Genomic DNA, 12,759 nt, shown 5'->3' with positions numbered 1-12,759 from the left:
CGTCTGTTACCAGCCAAACTCCTTAGGACTCTTGTCAGCCCTTACTTGCCTTGCAGGTAACACTTCCTGAACACTGCCTTGCAGTTCCTGAACCCTCTTAAAGAGCGTTCCTCTGTAGTATCCAGCCCTGTTACTGTACAGTCACAAATCCACTGTCTACAAAGAAACAGAATACACATCAGCCTGTTGTCTCAGCTGAGAATGAACACCTCACTTTAATACAACAGCACTAAGATGAATTTATAATAAAACAAAAATAAGTTTATTAATAAAGAACAGAGTAGGGGATACGAATCAGAGATCATAGAAACAGAATATGGTTACAAATAAAAAGTATAATCACGCTTTCTCATGGACAAAACTCAACAAGCTACAATACTTGTCTAATGCAGTTTTCTCATCTACAGCCACTTCTTAGCATCACGCAACCCACATGACTGGGGAGCCACTGTTCATGAATACAAAGAGCATTGACCTCTCTGTTCCCTGAGTGATGGATAACCAAAATGTCTTTTTGCTTCTCTTCATATCCTCAAAGTTTATTGTCTGCGTCACCAGAGTCAGGATGAACTCCTGGAGTTCAGACGCCAGTGTCTTCCTATACTGATTTCACATCCTCATGTTAATTTGTTCCTCCCGTGTATCGTAGACGCACATGAACTGCCTATCGTCTCTTGCATCACCATGCTCAATTTTCATTGGCAATAGGAAGATAACTATCCTCCCTCTTTTATGGGAGAAAACCCGTTTCTCCCTTTGTTTGGTTGCAGACTCTAAAGCATAACAGTAAAAGTGTCTATAATTCCTTATACAGTATTAATACATACACTTCATAATGATATTAATGACTAATATGTCACCAGCTTTCACTTGATATCTTACACAACATTCTTTATAGATAAATATCATGACAAAAATGTGTTCGGCGTATTGAGTTTGTCAGGCTTGACAGGAGTAGCTGTTATGTGACACTGAACCCTTTGGCAATAGGCATTGAGGAGCTCTTAGGGTCACACCCACACACTCTCAAGAGAGATAATGGTGAACAAGATGATAATAATGTTGACTAGAAAAGTCACCACTGCTATTACATTTAAATGATACCTGTATCAATTACTAGATTTTGTAATACCCTTTAGATTGTTGTTGTGATGCTTTGAGGTCACAAAGAAATCCAATTTTATGTCTTCAAATATTTAGAGTCATTAAATTAACTGGAACAAATGCAAATATTTAAAAGTGGTCTTTTTAATGTGTTTATGGTGTCATTGTTTATCCTGTTTCTATGAAAACAGCACCACTTGACAACTCCACATCATATCTCATCTAAAAGTAGACATAATAAGCTTTCAAATGGTATATGATGTGCATGTTTGCAGAGAGGGGTTCATTAAGTCAACCAAATTGGTGGTGTCGCCACTCACCTATTACATTTCAGTCAGGTGAGTTTTCTGCCCCCAAAAGACTACCTGACTCTTAGAAGGACTGTTTCCACGAGACAGGAGAGTACGGAGAAATGTTTAAATCACAAAAGTTTACTCTTTAAAAACAATTGAGCAATTATAAAATTAAACTTTCTTCCCCACAGAAAAACTAAGCAACAGATATGAACAATTCATGGCTTCTGAACAGATCTTAATATTATTGCATTTCTGAACTGGAGTTAACCATATTGGTACACAATTTCAGACATACAAAGACATACTTACAGGGGACATCTCTTCAATTTCAGATTCAGACATTAATGTATGACACTTCTGGCAAATATCAATTAGATCTAACATATTACTCCTCTTTAAGAAGGTATCATAAGCTTTTTTGATATCATCATAGTTTTCAGGTGCTTCCATATTCTCACACGTCAATCCCAGTTTATCATGTAGCAAGTATTTCCAGGTTTCCACCACATCACTAAGAGATACTGTGAAATCTCCATGAAGCTAATATAAAAAGGGAAAAGTAAAAGAAAAGCATTATGCTTTGCTGGTAGTGTAAATATTGAAAAGTTTAATAAAACAACATTAATATATCTTTTAATACACTCTGTACACTGAAGTATTTTAATGCTGGTTCATTTATATTAAGCCTAAAGAAAATATGTTACTTGTAACTAGAGTTCTCGAAGTGTATTGACCATGCAGTTCAACAGTCTTAGAATATGCAACCTATTGGTCTCTAATTCTTAAGATGATCACAATGGTGCCTTCTGGCTTTAAAAAATAAATAAATAAAATCAATCGATCTTTAAAGACCTATGCACATGCAAAACTGTATTTATGAGCAGAGGTGGATTAAGGTTTCCTGGGGCCATGGACCAGAGCAAGTGGGGGGCCCCTCCACACCCCTTTATGCCTGCGGTCCCACCCCGTTCTGCTTGTGGCCCCACCCCGTTCTGCCCCTTCCCACCCACATTCCCGACCACCCACTCCAGCCCCCACAATCTGTTTGCTTCTTTCTGCCACCCCCACTGCGGCTCCAAGACTAAAGAAGCTCTGCTCCCCTGCCACGGCCCTAGGGCCACAGTGGAGAGTGAGAACTCCCCCAGTCCTGAGGCCGCAGCAGGGAGCGAGAGCTTCTTCAGTCCCAAGGCCACAGCTGAAGTCCCAGCTCTGGGGCTTCTCCCGCCCTGCCATGGGCTCCTGATAGGGGGCGGGACTTCCGCTGCCTCACGGCAGGTTCCTGCTGGGGGTGGGGTACCAATTTTTCCAGGGCCCCCCAGGCATGGGCCCCATTGGCCCACTGGATAATCCACCCCTGTTTATGAGAGTAGTCTCTGACTTCAAACGAGAGTATTCACATGCAGAAAGTTCTGCATGTGCTTAAGTGCTTGTAGTATAAGTTTGAAGCTAGGAGGCCATGTGCATCACAGAAGTAGGAATCTTCATTGACAATTTTTGGAGGAAACGCCTACCTTTAAAATATGCATTAACAGAATATTTGAAACAAAGTACCATGTGTGAGAAGGAGCATGGATGTCCAAAAAGACAGAAAAATAAAAATAGTTTGTAATGTAGTTAATACTCCAAGTCTTCATTGTGAAGCTGCTAGGGCTACTATACCCACATACCCAAACAAACCAACAAAAGCAATAAAATGAAAAATTAAAACCACCTGTGACAGGGTATACAAACCCTAAATGGGCAACCAGTGGTTAGGAGAGTGCTCTGGGCTCAGCTAGCCCACCCCACCAAACTTGTAGGAAATGCTTCAACTGAAGGAGCTAAAAGGCAGGGGAGCAGCTCATTTGATGGCAGACCAGGGAGGAGAGCAGCCCCACAACTCCAGCAGTGAGCTAAGGGAAAGGCAGAATCTCTCCCCATGAGAACTGCCCATAAGGTCTCTCCATGAAGGAAGGGAGGACTTGCTACAGTCCAAAAGGGACCCATTCCCCACTCCTTCTCGTATGGGCTCCAAATTTTGTTAATTCCCCTTTACTTTGTTTGGATTACCCCAGGAGGAGAAAGCCCTGAGGACTAATCTGGCCCAGGAGAGTGGGCCACACTGCAGGAAGAGGCAGTTACTGCCCAAGAGAGGAAAAAAGTTTAAAAAAAAAAAAAAAGGGATGTTTAGTCTTGAGAAAAGATGACTGAGGGGCCTGATAAGTCTTCAAATATGTTAAGGGCTGTAATAATGATGGTGATCAATTGTGCTCTATGTCCACTGAAGATGTGACAGATTAAGAGGATTACTTCTTGTCCTAAGGGAGATTCAGGTTAGATATAGCAGGTCCCCAGTATAAGTGTTGGGGGGTTGTGTTCTTGAAAAGGGCAACAGATACCGAAAGGACATATATCGGGGAACCGCTGGTACAGCAGTGGGGTAAGCACAAGGGAAAGCTTCGGGAGGGGGGGCGGGGCGATAGATGCTCTGGCCGGGGCTCCCGGAAAAACAGGGGTCCTGTAAAAAATGTGTGCCCCCACTCTGCCCGCCCAGTGCTCCTGCCAGGGCATGGGGGCTTGCCCCACTCCACCCACATGGCACTCCTGTCGGGGGCATGGGCTTGCTCCACTCTGCCCAGGGCCCCAGCACCTGGCAGCCTGTGGGCTTGACTTTGCTCTAAATCAGGCATTTCTGATTTTCACCCAAAATCAATAGGGTTCTGATGCCTAGAACACTCCCTGATGTTTTGGAATCAGATGTGCTGTTCCAAAGCTATCATGTCACATATAGAGAAACAGTGTACAGCCTCGCTTTACTTAGCCAATGATGAGGAAGTTATGCTGGGTGGAAGAACAAATTGCAATTTCCTACAGAAGGTTCAATCTCTTTCAGGCCAAAGTGCTGGGGGAGTAAGTTCCAATGCAGAGAGTACTCAAGGAGAATGCTCTATCAGTAAATTCTGGGAGTAAATTATGGTCACCAGCAGAAAGTTTCTTTGTTCTCAGTTGTTTGCTCCTATTAGTAGATTCTGGCCTGGTCTATACTAGAGTTAGGTTGAAGGAAGCCGCCTTAAGTCGACCTGTTAATGCCTGTATCTACACTACTGGGTCCTTTATGTTGACCTAAGTCCCCTCTGATGTCAACTTCTGTAACTCACCTCTGCGAGAGGCATAGCACTTAGTTCAATTTTCATGGGCCGACTGCGAGGTAGTGCAGATGCAGCGTTGTGTAATTCGACTTAATTGGCCTCCAGGTTGTGTCCCACAATGCTCATCTGTGACCGCTCTGGAGATCATCCTCAACTCTGCCGCACTGCAGCCAGGAACAAAGGAAACAGCCCTTCCCTGGATCAAGCCCTGGGAACTTTTGATTTCCCATTTCCAGTTTGATCAGCATTGGGAGCATGCCAGCTTGAGCACAACTAATCATGGAGACTACACACCCCAAACGCGCTTCAGCTTGGTCTGCATAGGAGGTGCTGGATCTCATCGCTGTGTGGGGAGAAGAGTCTGTGCAGCCACAGCTCTGATCCAGCAGAAGAAACACTGACATCTATGCAAAGATCACTCATGGAATGGGGGAGAAGGGCTACATGAGGGGGACACAGCAGTGCCGTATGAAAATAAAAAACTTCAAACGTATCAGAAGGCAAGGGAGGTGAACAGTCGTTCTTGTGCTGAACCCCACAAAGACGCTGGTTCTACAACAAGCTGCATGTAAATCTTGAGGGTGACCCAACCAGCACCCCCACAAGCAACGTGGACACATCACAGGTGTGAGAGTCTAGGGACAACAAGGAGGAGGATATGGTGGATGAGAAAGAGGAGAAGAATGGGAGACAGGTGAGCAGTGGATCCATTTTCCTTGAGAGCCAGGGAATATTTTTCCCCTGGAGCCCTGTGGGTCGCAGGCCAACCAGGATGCCCGGGAAGGCACTTCTGGTGAATATACAATTACAAGGAAAGTCCAGTTAAACTTTAGTGGGCACACACATTCTCAGTGAACATGCAATACCACTGAAAAACAAGCAAGATGTTGTGATTCTCTGCTTACAAGAGGCCGCTCCAATTACATCAAGGGTAGCCCCCAGAAAAGACTATTTATGTGGACTGGGATAGCCCAGGAATCCTACGTGGATATCTCTAGGAAACTTTCATGGAGGTACTCTGCAATCTTCTGTACTTTGCAGAAGGTTTCCGGACAGGGCAGTCTTATTTCTTTCACCACGGTAGGCCACTTTCCCGTGCAACTCCTGAATTAATTCTGCTGGCATCATTGCAGTACACAGCATAAGGACTGGGTCTATACCCAGACACTTGCCACATCTCCTTCCTTTCCACTTCTGTTACCCTATATGATATCAGTCTCCTGAGGGTTGCATAGGGGAAACAGGGAAAGTTCTCATTAAAAGTACTTTTACATGGGGGGGAAAAAAGGGCATGTAGACCCCCCCCACCCCACTCCAGATCACCAAATCATGCAGCCACTAATGTGCCTTTACTGTGCTGGGCATGGGTCGGCAAGTAGTTTAAAGTGGCTGATAGAGGACTGAGGCCCCATGAGAGATTCTGCAATTTAGGAGTGAAATTGTTCCCCTCCGCCAATCTGTAAACAGCTTCCTGTGGTGCTATGGGGAAGGGCTATTGTTCAACTAGCTACCTGTACTCCCAACATGAGCCTGCCATAAACTTCATTGATAGTGCAGTCACCCATGACCCAGGGGTGGCACACAGTGAACGGTTATAGATTCTGATTATGTTATAACTTGCATCTAGTATAATATGGGTGAGGGTTTTTTTGTTTTGTTTTTTTTAAAAACAGCCTTGTTAGGGAAACATTTTATTCATGTGCAATGGCTCCTTTATTTTTTCCCGACTGACAGCTGGAAATGTGTCCTTCAGCATGTCAGCACCAGATTTTCAGTGATTAGAAGGAGGAGGGAAAAAAAAAAAAAAAAACCACACAGGATGACATGTTCACCGAGATAGTGAATGCGTCCAGGACAGCTGACAGAATTAAGAGGGTGGAAGATTTCACTGTCCGAGAAGTTAGACATGGAGAGTAGGAAAGCTTCCAATGAGCGAGAGCAGGCGGCGCAGGATGAGATGCGTCGGATTATGTGGGACCAAACAGACATGTTAAGGCATCTGCAGGAACAGAAGCAGGAGGGTAGAGTCCCTCTGCAGACCCTGGTGGACAGGCAGACAGCAGTGCCCAGTGCAGAATCACCCTCCCCCAAGTGTTCCATGAGACATGGGCAAAAAGTCTATTATCCCTTTCACTTAACTCAGGGATGGGAAGGTACAAGGAACAGAAGGTGCCTGTTCACAGATATTTGATGGTCTGGAATGAAGTGTTATGTTACACAGCTGAAAATATTCCTCCTGTCCCAACTGTACAACCCCTTTTCCCCAAGGTTAGCTTTTCTTTCCGTTCTCTCTTTACTTATGTTTGTTAAATAAAGTAAACGGATTAGAGAAATAAATGTTCTTTATTGAGTAGAAGCAGTGGGCATGGGCAGGTGGTTGGCTTTACAGGGACAGTAATACAAGCCAGGTGAAGGTTTGGGAAAGCACCATGCACACAAGCAGCTCACATTACTGAGACTCATTATTGAAACAGCTTTTCAAAGCCTCGCAGATATGCAGTTCCCCTTGCTGTGCACTTATTGTCTGACTACTCAAAAATGGCTGCCATGCAATCTGTCTCAACTGCCCATCCCTGTGGAAAATTTCCTCCCTCCCCCACAGATATTATAGAGCACACAACATAATATCCTATAACCATGGGTATATGTTCTCCTCACTGAGGTTCAACCTTGTTAGTAGATTTCTCCAGTGCCCTTTCAAATGACCAAAGGCACATTCAACCACCATTCTGCACTTGCCAAGCCTATAGTTGAACCATTCCTTACTGCTGTCCAGAGGGCTGGTGTATGGCTTTGTGAGCCATGGGAAGAAGGGGTATCCTGGGGGACCTAGCCTAACTATAGGCATCTCAACGTCGTCAATGTTAATTTTGTGGTCTGGAAAGAAAGTCCAAGATTAGTAACTTGGGCCTGTTCAAAAAGCTGCAAAGATACATGTTGATGTTGGTGAAATGCCTCGTGATCCACCAGCACTTGCAACACCATTGAAAAAGTATCCCTTTTGGTTTATGTACTCTTTGGCAAGATGGTCTGGTGCCAAGATGGTCTGGTGCCAAGATGGGGATATGCATGCCATCTATCGCACCACCGCAATTAGGGAATCCCCTCATGGCAAAACCATCCCTTATGTCCTGCACATTTCCTAGACTCACTACCCTTCATAGCAGAAGTCAATTAATGGCCCTGCACACTTGGTACCCAGCAGCTCCCATAGTTGATTTACCTACTCCAAATTGATTCCCCACTGACCTGTATCTGTCTGGGGTTGCAAGCTTCCAAATAGCGATCGCCACTCACTTCTCCACTGTCAGAGCAGCTCTCATTTTTGTGTTGCTGAACTGCAGGGCAGGGGAAAGTTCTGCACAAAGTTCCTGGAAGGTGGCCTTCTGCATTTGAAAGTTCTGCGACCACTGCTCATCATCCCATATCTGCAAAACGATGCGGTCCCAGCGGTCAGTGCTTGTTTTGCGGGACCAGAAACGGCACTCAGAGTGCAGCTGTTCTGTGACTGCCAACAGCAACTGTGAATTATTTTTTTCAATGGCTTGCAGGTGGGCTACTTGCAGGACATCACTATGTTCTGTGCAGCGGACCCTACTTCGGCTCTGGAAATACTGCAGGAGAAGACGCGAGGTGTTTGAGATGCTCATAGCAAGAGTGCACAACTGAGTAGGCTCCATGCTTCTGGGGTTATGTGTACGCATGGCAGTTTTAAGGTGCAAAAACCACTGGGTTGTTTGCTGTTGATAGGAGGGAAGGAGCGCAGTGCATCATGGGATGCCGACGCAATGTTCCCATTCTCTCCTGCGACAATGTTTTGGTTCCAGGAGGCATTGCACAAACTTCCCAAAATATACCACAGCAAGTCGCACTTTGGGATAGCTACCCACAATGCATGGCTTTGTGCATCGATACAGGCGCTGCTAGTGAGGATGCACTCCATTGAGACAATGAGCATGGTGTGGCCACGCACAATTGACTTCAATAATTCTGGGGGCTCAAGGTCGAATTAGATAAAGTCAACTTAATTTTGTAGTTTAGACAAGCCCACAGTATGGCTCCTACTGGACCACCTTCTTTGAACAATAGCTTACTCATTTTACACAGGCTACTAAACCTTTAAATGGCAGTCATATTAACATTATCAATTGCTACCAGCCAGCATTGGCTTTAAACCTCTGACCTACTAATAATAGAAGTTAATTTTCCTTGTTTTTAATATACTGTATTGATTAGGACATTTCAGTACTACTGACATGAACATTGTTCTGCAGATTAGTAAATAAGGCATCTTATATGAAAGATTATACATATATTTTCTAATATTCCTATTTCAAATTTTCCATGTAAACCCCTTCATAAGGCTAGTCACTATGAAACCTTTACCCAATTAAAAACAGCAGTAGACAAAGTGTTTTCTCTCTTTGTTTTGAAATAAATGCCTTCAAATGTAACTAGTTAAAATAAGACTTCAGTATAACTCAGCCAAAACCTTCTCACAAGATCAAGAACTTGCAGAGATTAACAGTGTTTATATTGGTGTTGTAAAAACATTTTAAATCCAAATAAAAATGCACTTCAGATATCCATTTCCATGATCAGGTGCCCACCATGACAGTATATTCTATTATTCATACAACTGATTGAGAGAGGCTGTGGTTTTTAAAAATCAGAAAATGTTTTGCTAGGAGCACATGCCAGCTGGCTAATATCTGAAGGAAGTTCAAAAAGTTCAGTGCCTTCATTCTGTGATAGACATCAGGAAGATTGCTTTCCTTGTTTTATGCTTGTGAAATACAAGGGTTACACATTTTAAAAGCACTTCAGTTGCACTTTTTACTAGTATGTTATCTCACATATACTCTCTTTGGACTTTTATTAGAGGCTGTGCTCATTCTAGGATTAAATCTTAATTTTTCAGGTTTTAGAGGGTTTATTTTTATAAAGAGACTTCACAGGTACTGCAGGTTCTTTCTAGGGCTAATTAGTTAGCAAGGCAACTGCTATTATTGTAAAAGTTGTTTAAAGATGGAAAGAGATGCATGTTATAGCCCTATCCCTGGCAAAGTCCTTCTAGTAGATGGTCACCATTCTGCTGTATTGGATCCAACCTTTGGATCCCCCAGAGTTTCAAGATAACCTTCTCTGAGCAGCAGCCGAGATCGGTGTTTAACTTGGGCCTCTCAGGCATACCACTGAGATGCAGATTCACTGCCCGGCACCCCTCCTTGGCAGAAAGACAGCAAAATCCCAACTTCTCTCTTCCCTCAGGCCCATTCCGAGTTTCCCAAACCAACCCAGTAGTTTATGCATTCTCTCAGTTTACCCCCACAGACACTCAAATAAATTGGTTAGTCTCTAAGGTGCCACAAGTACTCCTTTTCTTTTTGCGAATACAGACTAACACGGCTGTTACTCTGAAATCTGGATTATAGTTTAACTTTCTGGGGACCATGTGACATTAAAGCAAGAAATACACGTTCCTTTGAGGCTTTGCAAACACACACATTTGCACTTTACCCAGAGAGCACAAGAGTTAGAGCTATGCAAAACAAAGCTTCTGAATACTGTCCCCATTAGACTAGTTTCACCCCTGTTGTGAGTCTCTGGGTTTGGTTCAAGTCCTTAAGGGGGGCCAGGTCCCTCCTGCCACCATTCTTTCTGCGGAGATTTCTGGTTCTGGCAATGACATATGCTCTTTAAGCAAGGGGAGCTATCATTTTTAGAAACAGCAACAATTTTTCTTTGGTCCTGTCCTTCTGCTGGGATTTTCCTTCCTGCAACCCTGTATGGGATTGCTGACAAAGAGTTATTAGAAGTCAAGAGATCTGCCTTTAACTCTGGGGTAGAGCTAATCAATGTTGATGACTTGTTGATGGCCATGGTTCAGTTTCCCAGACATCGCCTGTTCTCTGCTACAAAAATGGAAGTTAAATCCACTCTGAAGGTTACAATTAAATGCTAAAAAACAGAGGAATTCATATTTAGACACAGACATGTTCCCCAAACTGTCACAATGCATGATCTTTGAGCTTCATTAAAACACTGCTTTTTAATATTTTTGTGTTCAAAATATTTCATACCACACTAAGTAATTAAGTTATGTACCAATAAAATACGAACATCTGTTAATTACATGTTATGGGATCACACTTTGTGTTTTGGCCCTCATGGAGATATTTAAAAGAAAAAAGAAAAAAGATGAAACCCCAAACAAGACAAAGTACAGCTCGCCAAGTTCCTTAATGGGGATTGAGCTTATACAATCTCTCTGAAGTGAGTGAGTATAATGCAACAGAATTTACTTCCTAAGCATGAGTGAGGGCACACCAGATCACCCACACTAATATCACTTAACTAGGCAGTAAACAATCAAAAAGACAGGCAATAGTGGATAGACTGATCATTCACCTCAGCCAACAGACACCCTTCAGCGAGGAGACTGCTGTATCAGTGACACATGCTGGTCAGATTGACCTACAGTGGGCTAAGCCAGTACGCCATCATTCAGGGTACTGTCCTGGCCACAGCAGTAACAATGTTCTGACCTCTCCAGTGAGGTCCAAATCTGTGGCTTCATTAGGAGAAGTGATGGAAGAGGAACAGAAGAAGAGGACAACAAGAAAAACCACTCAGTCTTCTCCCGGTGCATAAGGCACAAAAAGACAGTTAACTGGTACATGTGCACTGCAGCCTCCCTTTTAGCATCCCGACACGTAAGCCCCAGAGTAAGGCCTGATCTACACTACAGAGTTAGGTTGACACAAGACAGCTTATGTCGACCTAACTCTGTAAGTGTCTACGCGATCATGTTGCTCCCATCGTTCTAAGTTGCCCGCTACACTGACTTAATAACTCCACCTCCGCGATAGCGCTTAGGTTAATGTAGTAGGGTCAACACAGTGTCTGTGTAAACACTACATTGCTTAAATCGCCTGTTGCTGCCTTTGACAGCATGAATCCCGCTACCCCTGGGCGGCAGGGCTCCAGCTGTCAGTGCCCCCACAATGCCCCATTTAAATTGGTGCAAGCACTCCTGGTGAGGTGCACACCACCAACAGAAGAAGCATAATGTGGGCACAAAGAGACTATTTAATTACTGCAGTGGCTATAGATTGACCTAACTTAAGTCAACGTAATTTTGTAGTACGGGCATGACCCAGTATATGACCTGGGGGAAGACAGGTAGATGTTCTTCCACCTAACATTCCTGTGGGGCCCAATCCAGGAAGTATATTCAGAACTCACCAATCAGATCAAGCCCCTATAGGTGAATTCACACAAAGCATGGGGTTCGGTTGGAGAGGAGAAAGGAGGAAGAGGACTTCCCTTATAACTTTTAGGCCAGCAATTAAGTATTCAAGTAGGGGGTCTCCCGTATCCCAGGTCAAATCCCGTCCCATCCCCACGCCTGAAGCGATAGGGGTTATGAACAGTGATCAGCCACCTCTGAGGTAAAGTACCCTAGCCATTGGGTTGCTACAAGATATTCTGATGCGAGACTCCCTCAGTCTTCCCTGTTGAAGTTGTTCCAGTTTGGATAAATAATTTTTTAAAAAGTCATTAGAGTAGGGGGATTGGATCCTGGGTCTCCTACCTCCTAGGTGAGTACTCTAACCACCCAGCTACAGAGTCACTCATGCTTATGTGTTGTTTCTTCTTCCTCCTCTCTCTCACCCCCTCTTCTCGCCTCCCCCCCCCCCATGATTCTTTCATTATTAATCCACAGAGGAGGGGGATGTGAACTGGGGGTCTTCCATATCTGAGGTGAGCCCCCTAACCATGGGCTAAAAGTTATGAGGGAGGTCCTCCTGCTCCTTCTTTCCTCCCCACTCCAGATTCTTGCTAAAACAGTATAGGCACTGTGACAGGTTCCTGGGGTGCCATCTGGAACTGGTGTACCACTGAGCCCTCTGCCTCACCAGCCTGGGCTCCCTCTCACACGGTGCTGCTGTGACAAGTTGCAAAGCCCTCCAAGCTTGCACTTTCACCAGCAGTCACACAGGTAGGGACACACCCAGCTGCAGTTACATGCAGATTAACTCCCAACCTAGGACCCCAGAGTAGTACCAGCCTTCCCTTGTCAAATCTGACCACTTTATGGGTTTAATCCCAGTCCACCTCTCCCTCAATGTGAAGAAGGCCAGGCACACTTGTGGTAACCAAGCTGAGATTTTCCCCGGACACCTTAATCAAATCAAATCACCTGGTTTGGATTAAAACATAAAAAT

General features: G+C 44.2%; 1 protein-coding gene across 2 annotated transcripts in view; it reads right to left on the bottom strand.

Moving 5' to 3' along the window:
* PARPBP (PARP1 binding protein) overlaps nt 1-12,759 on the bottom strand; it is a 90,898-nt gene that overhangs the window by 74,370 nt on the left and 3,769 nt on the right. For both annotated transcript variants that reach the window (XM_074940553.1, XM_074940562.1), the window contains exon 3: nt 1,710-1,940. In XM_074940553.1, the coding sequence (XP_074796654.1) occupies nt 1,710-1,940 (231 nt within the window). The remainder of the gene's footprint in view (nt 1-1,709; nt 1,941-12,759) is intronic.

The sequence above is a fragment of the Natator depressus genome, chromosome 1 (assembly GCF_965152275.1).
Source record: "Natator depressus isolate rNatDep1 chromosome 1, rNatDep2.hap1, whole genome shotgun sequence".
Classification (NCBI taxonomy): Eukaryota; Metazoa; Chordata; order Testudines; family Cheloniidae; genus Natator; species Natator depressus.
This window is presented reverse-complemented; position numbering and strand designations above follow the sequence as displayed.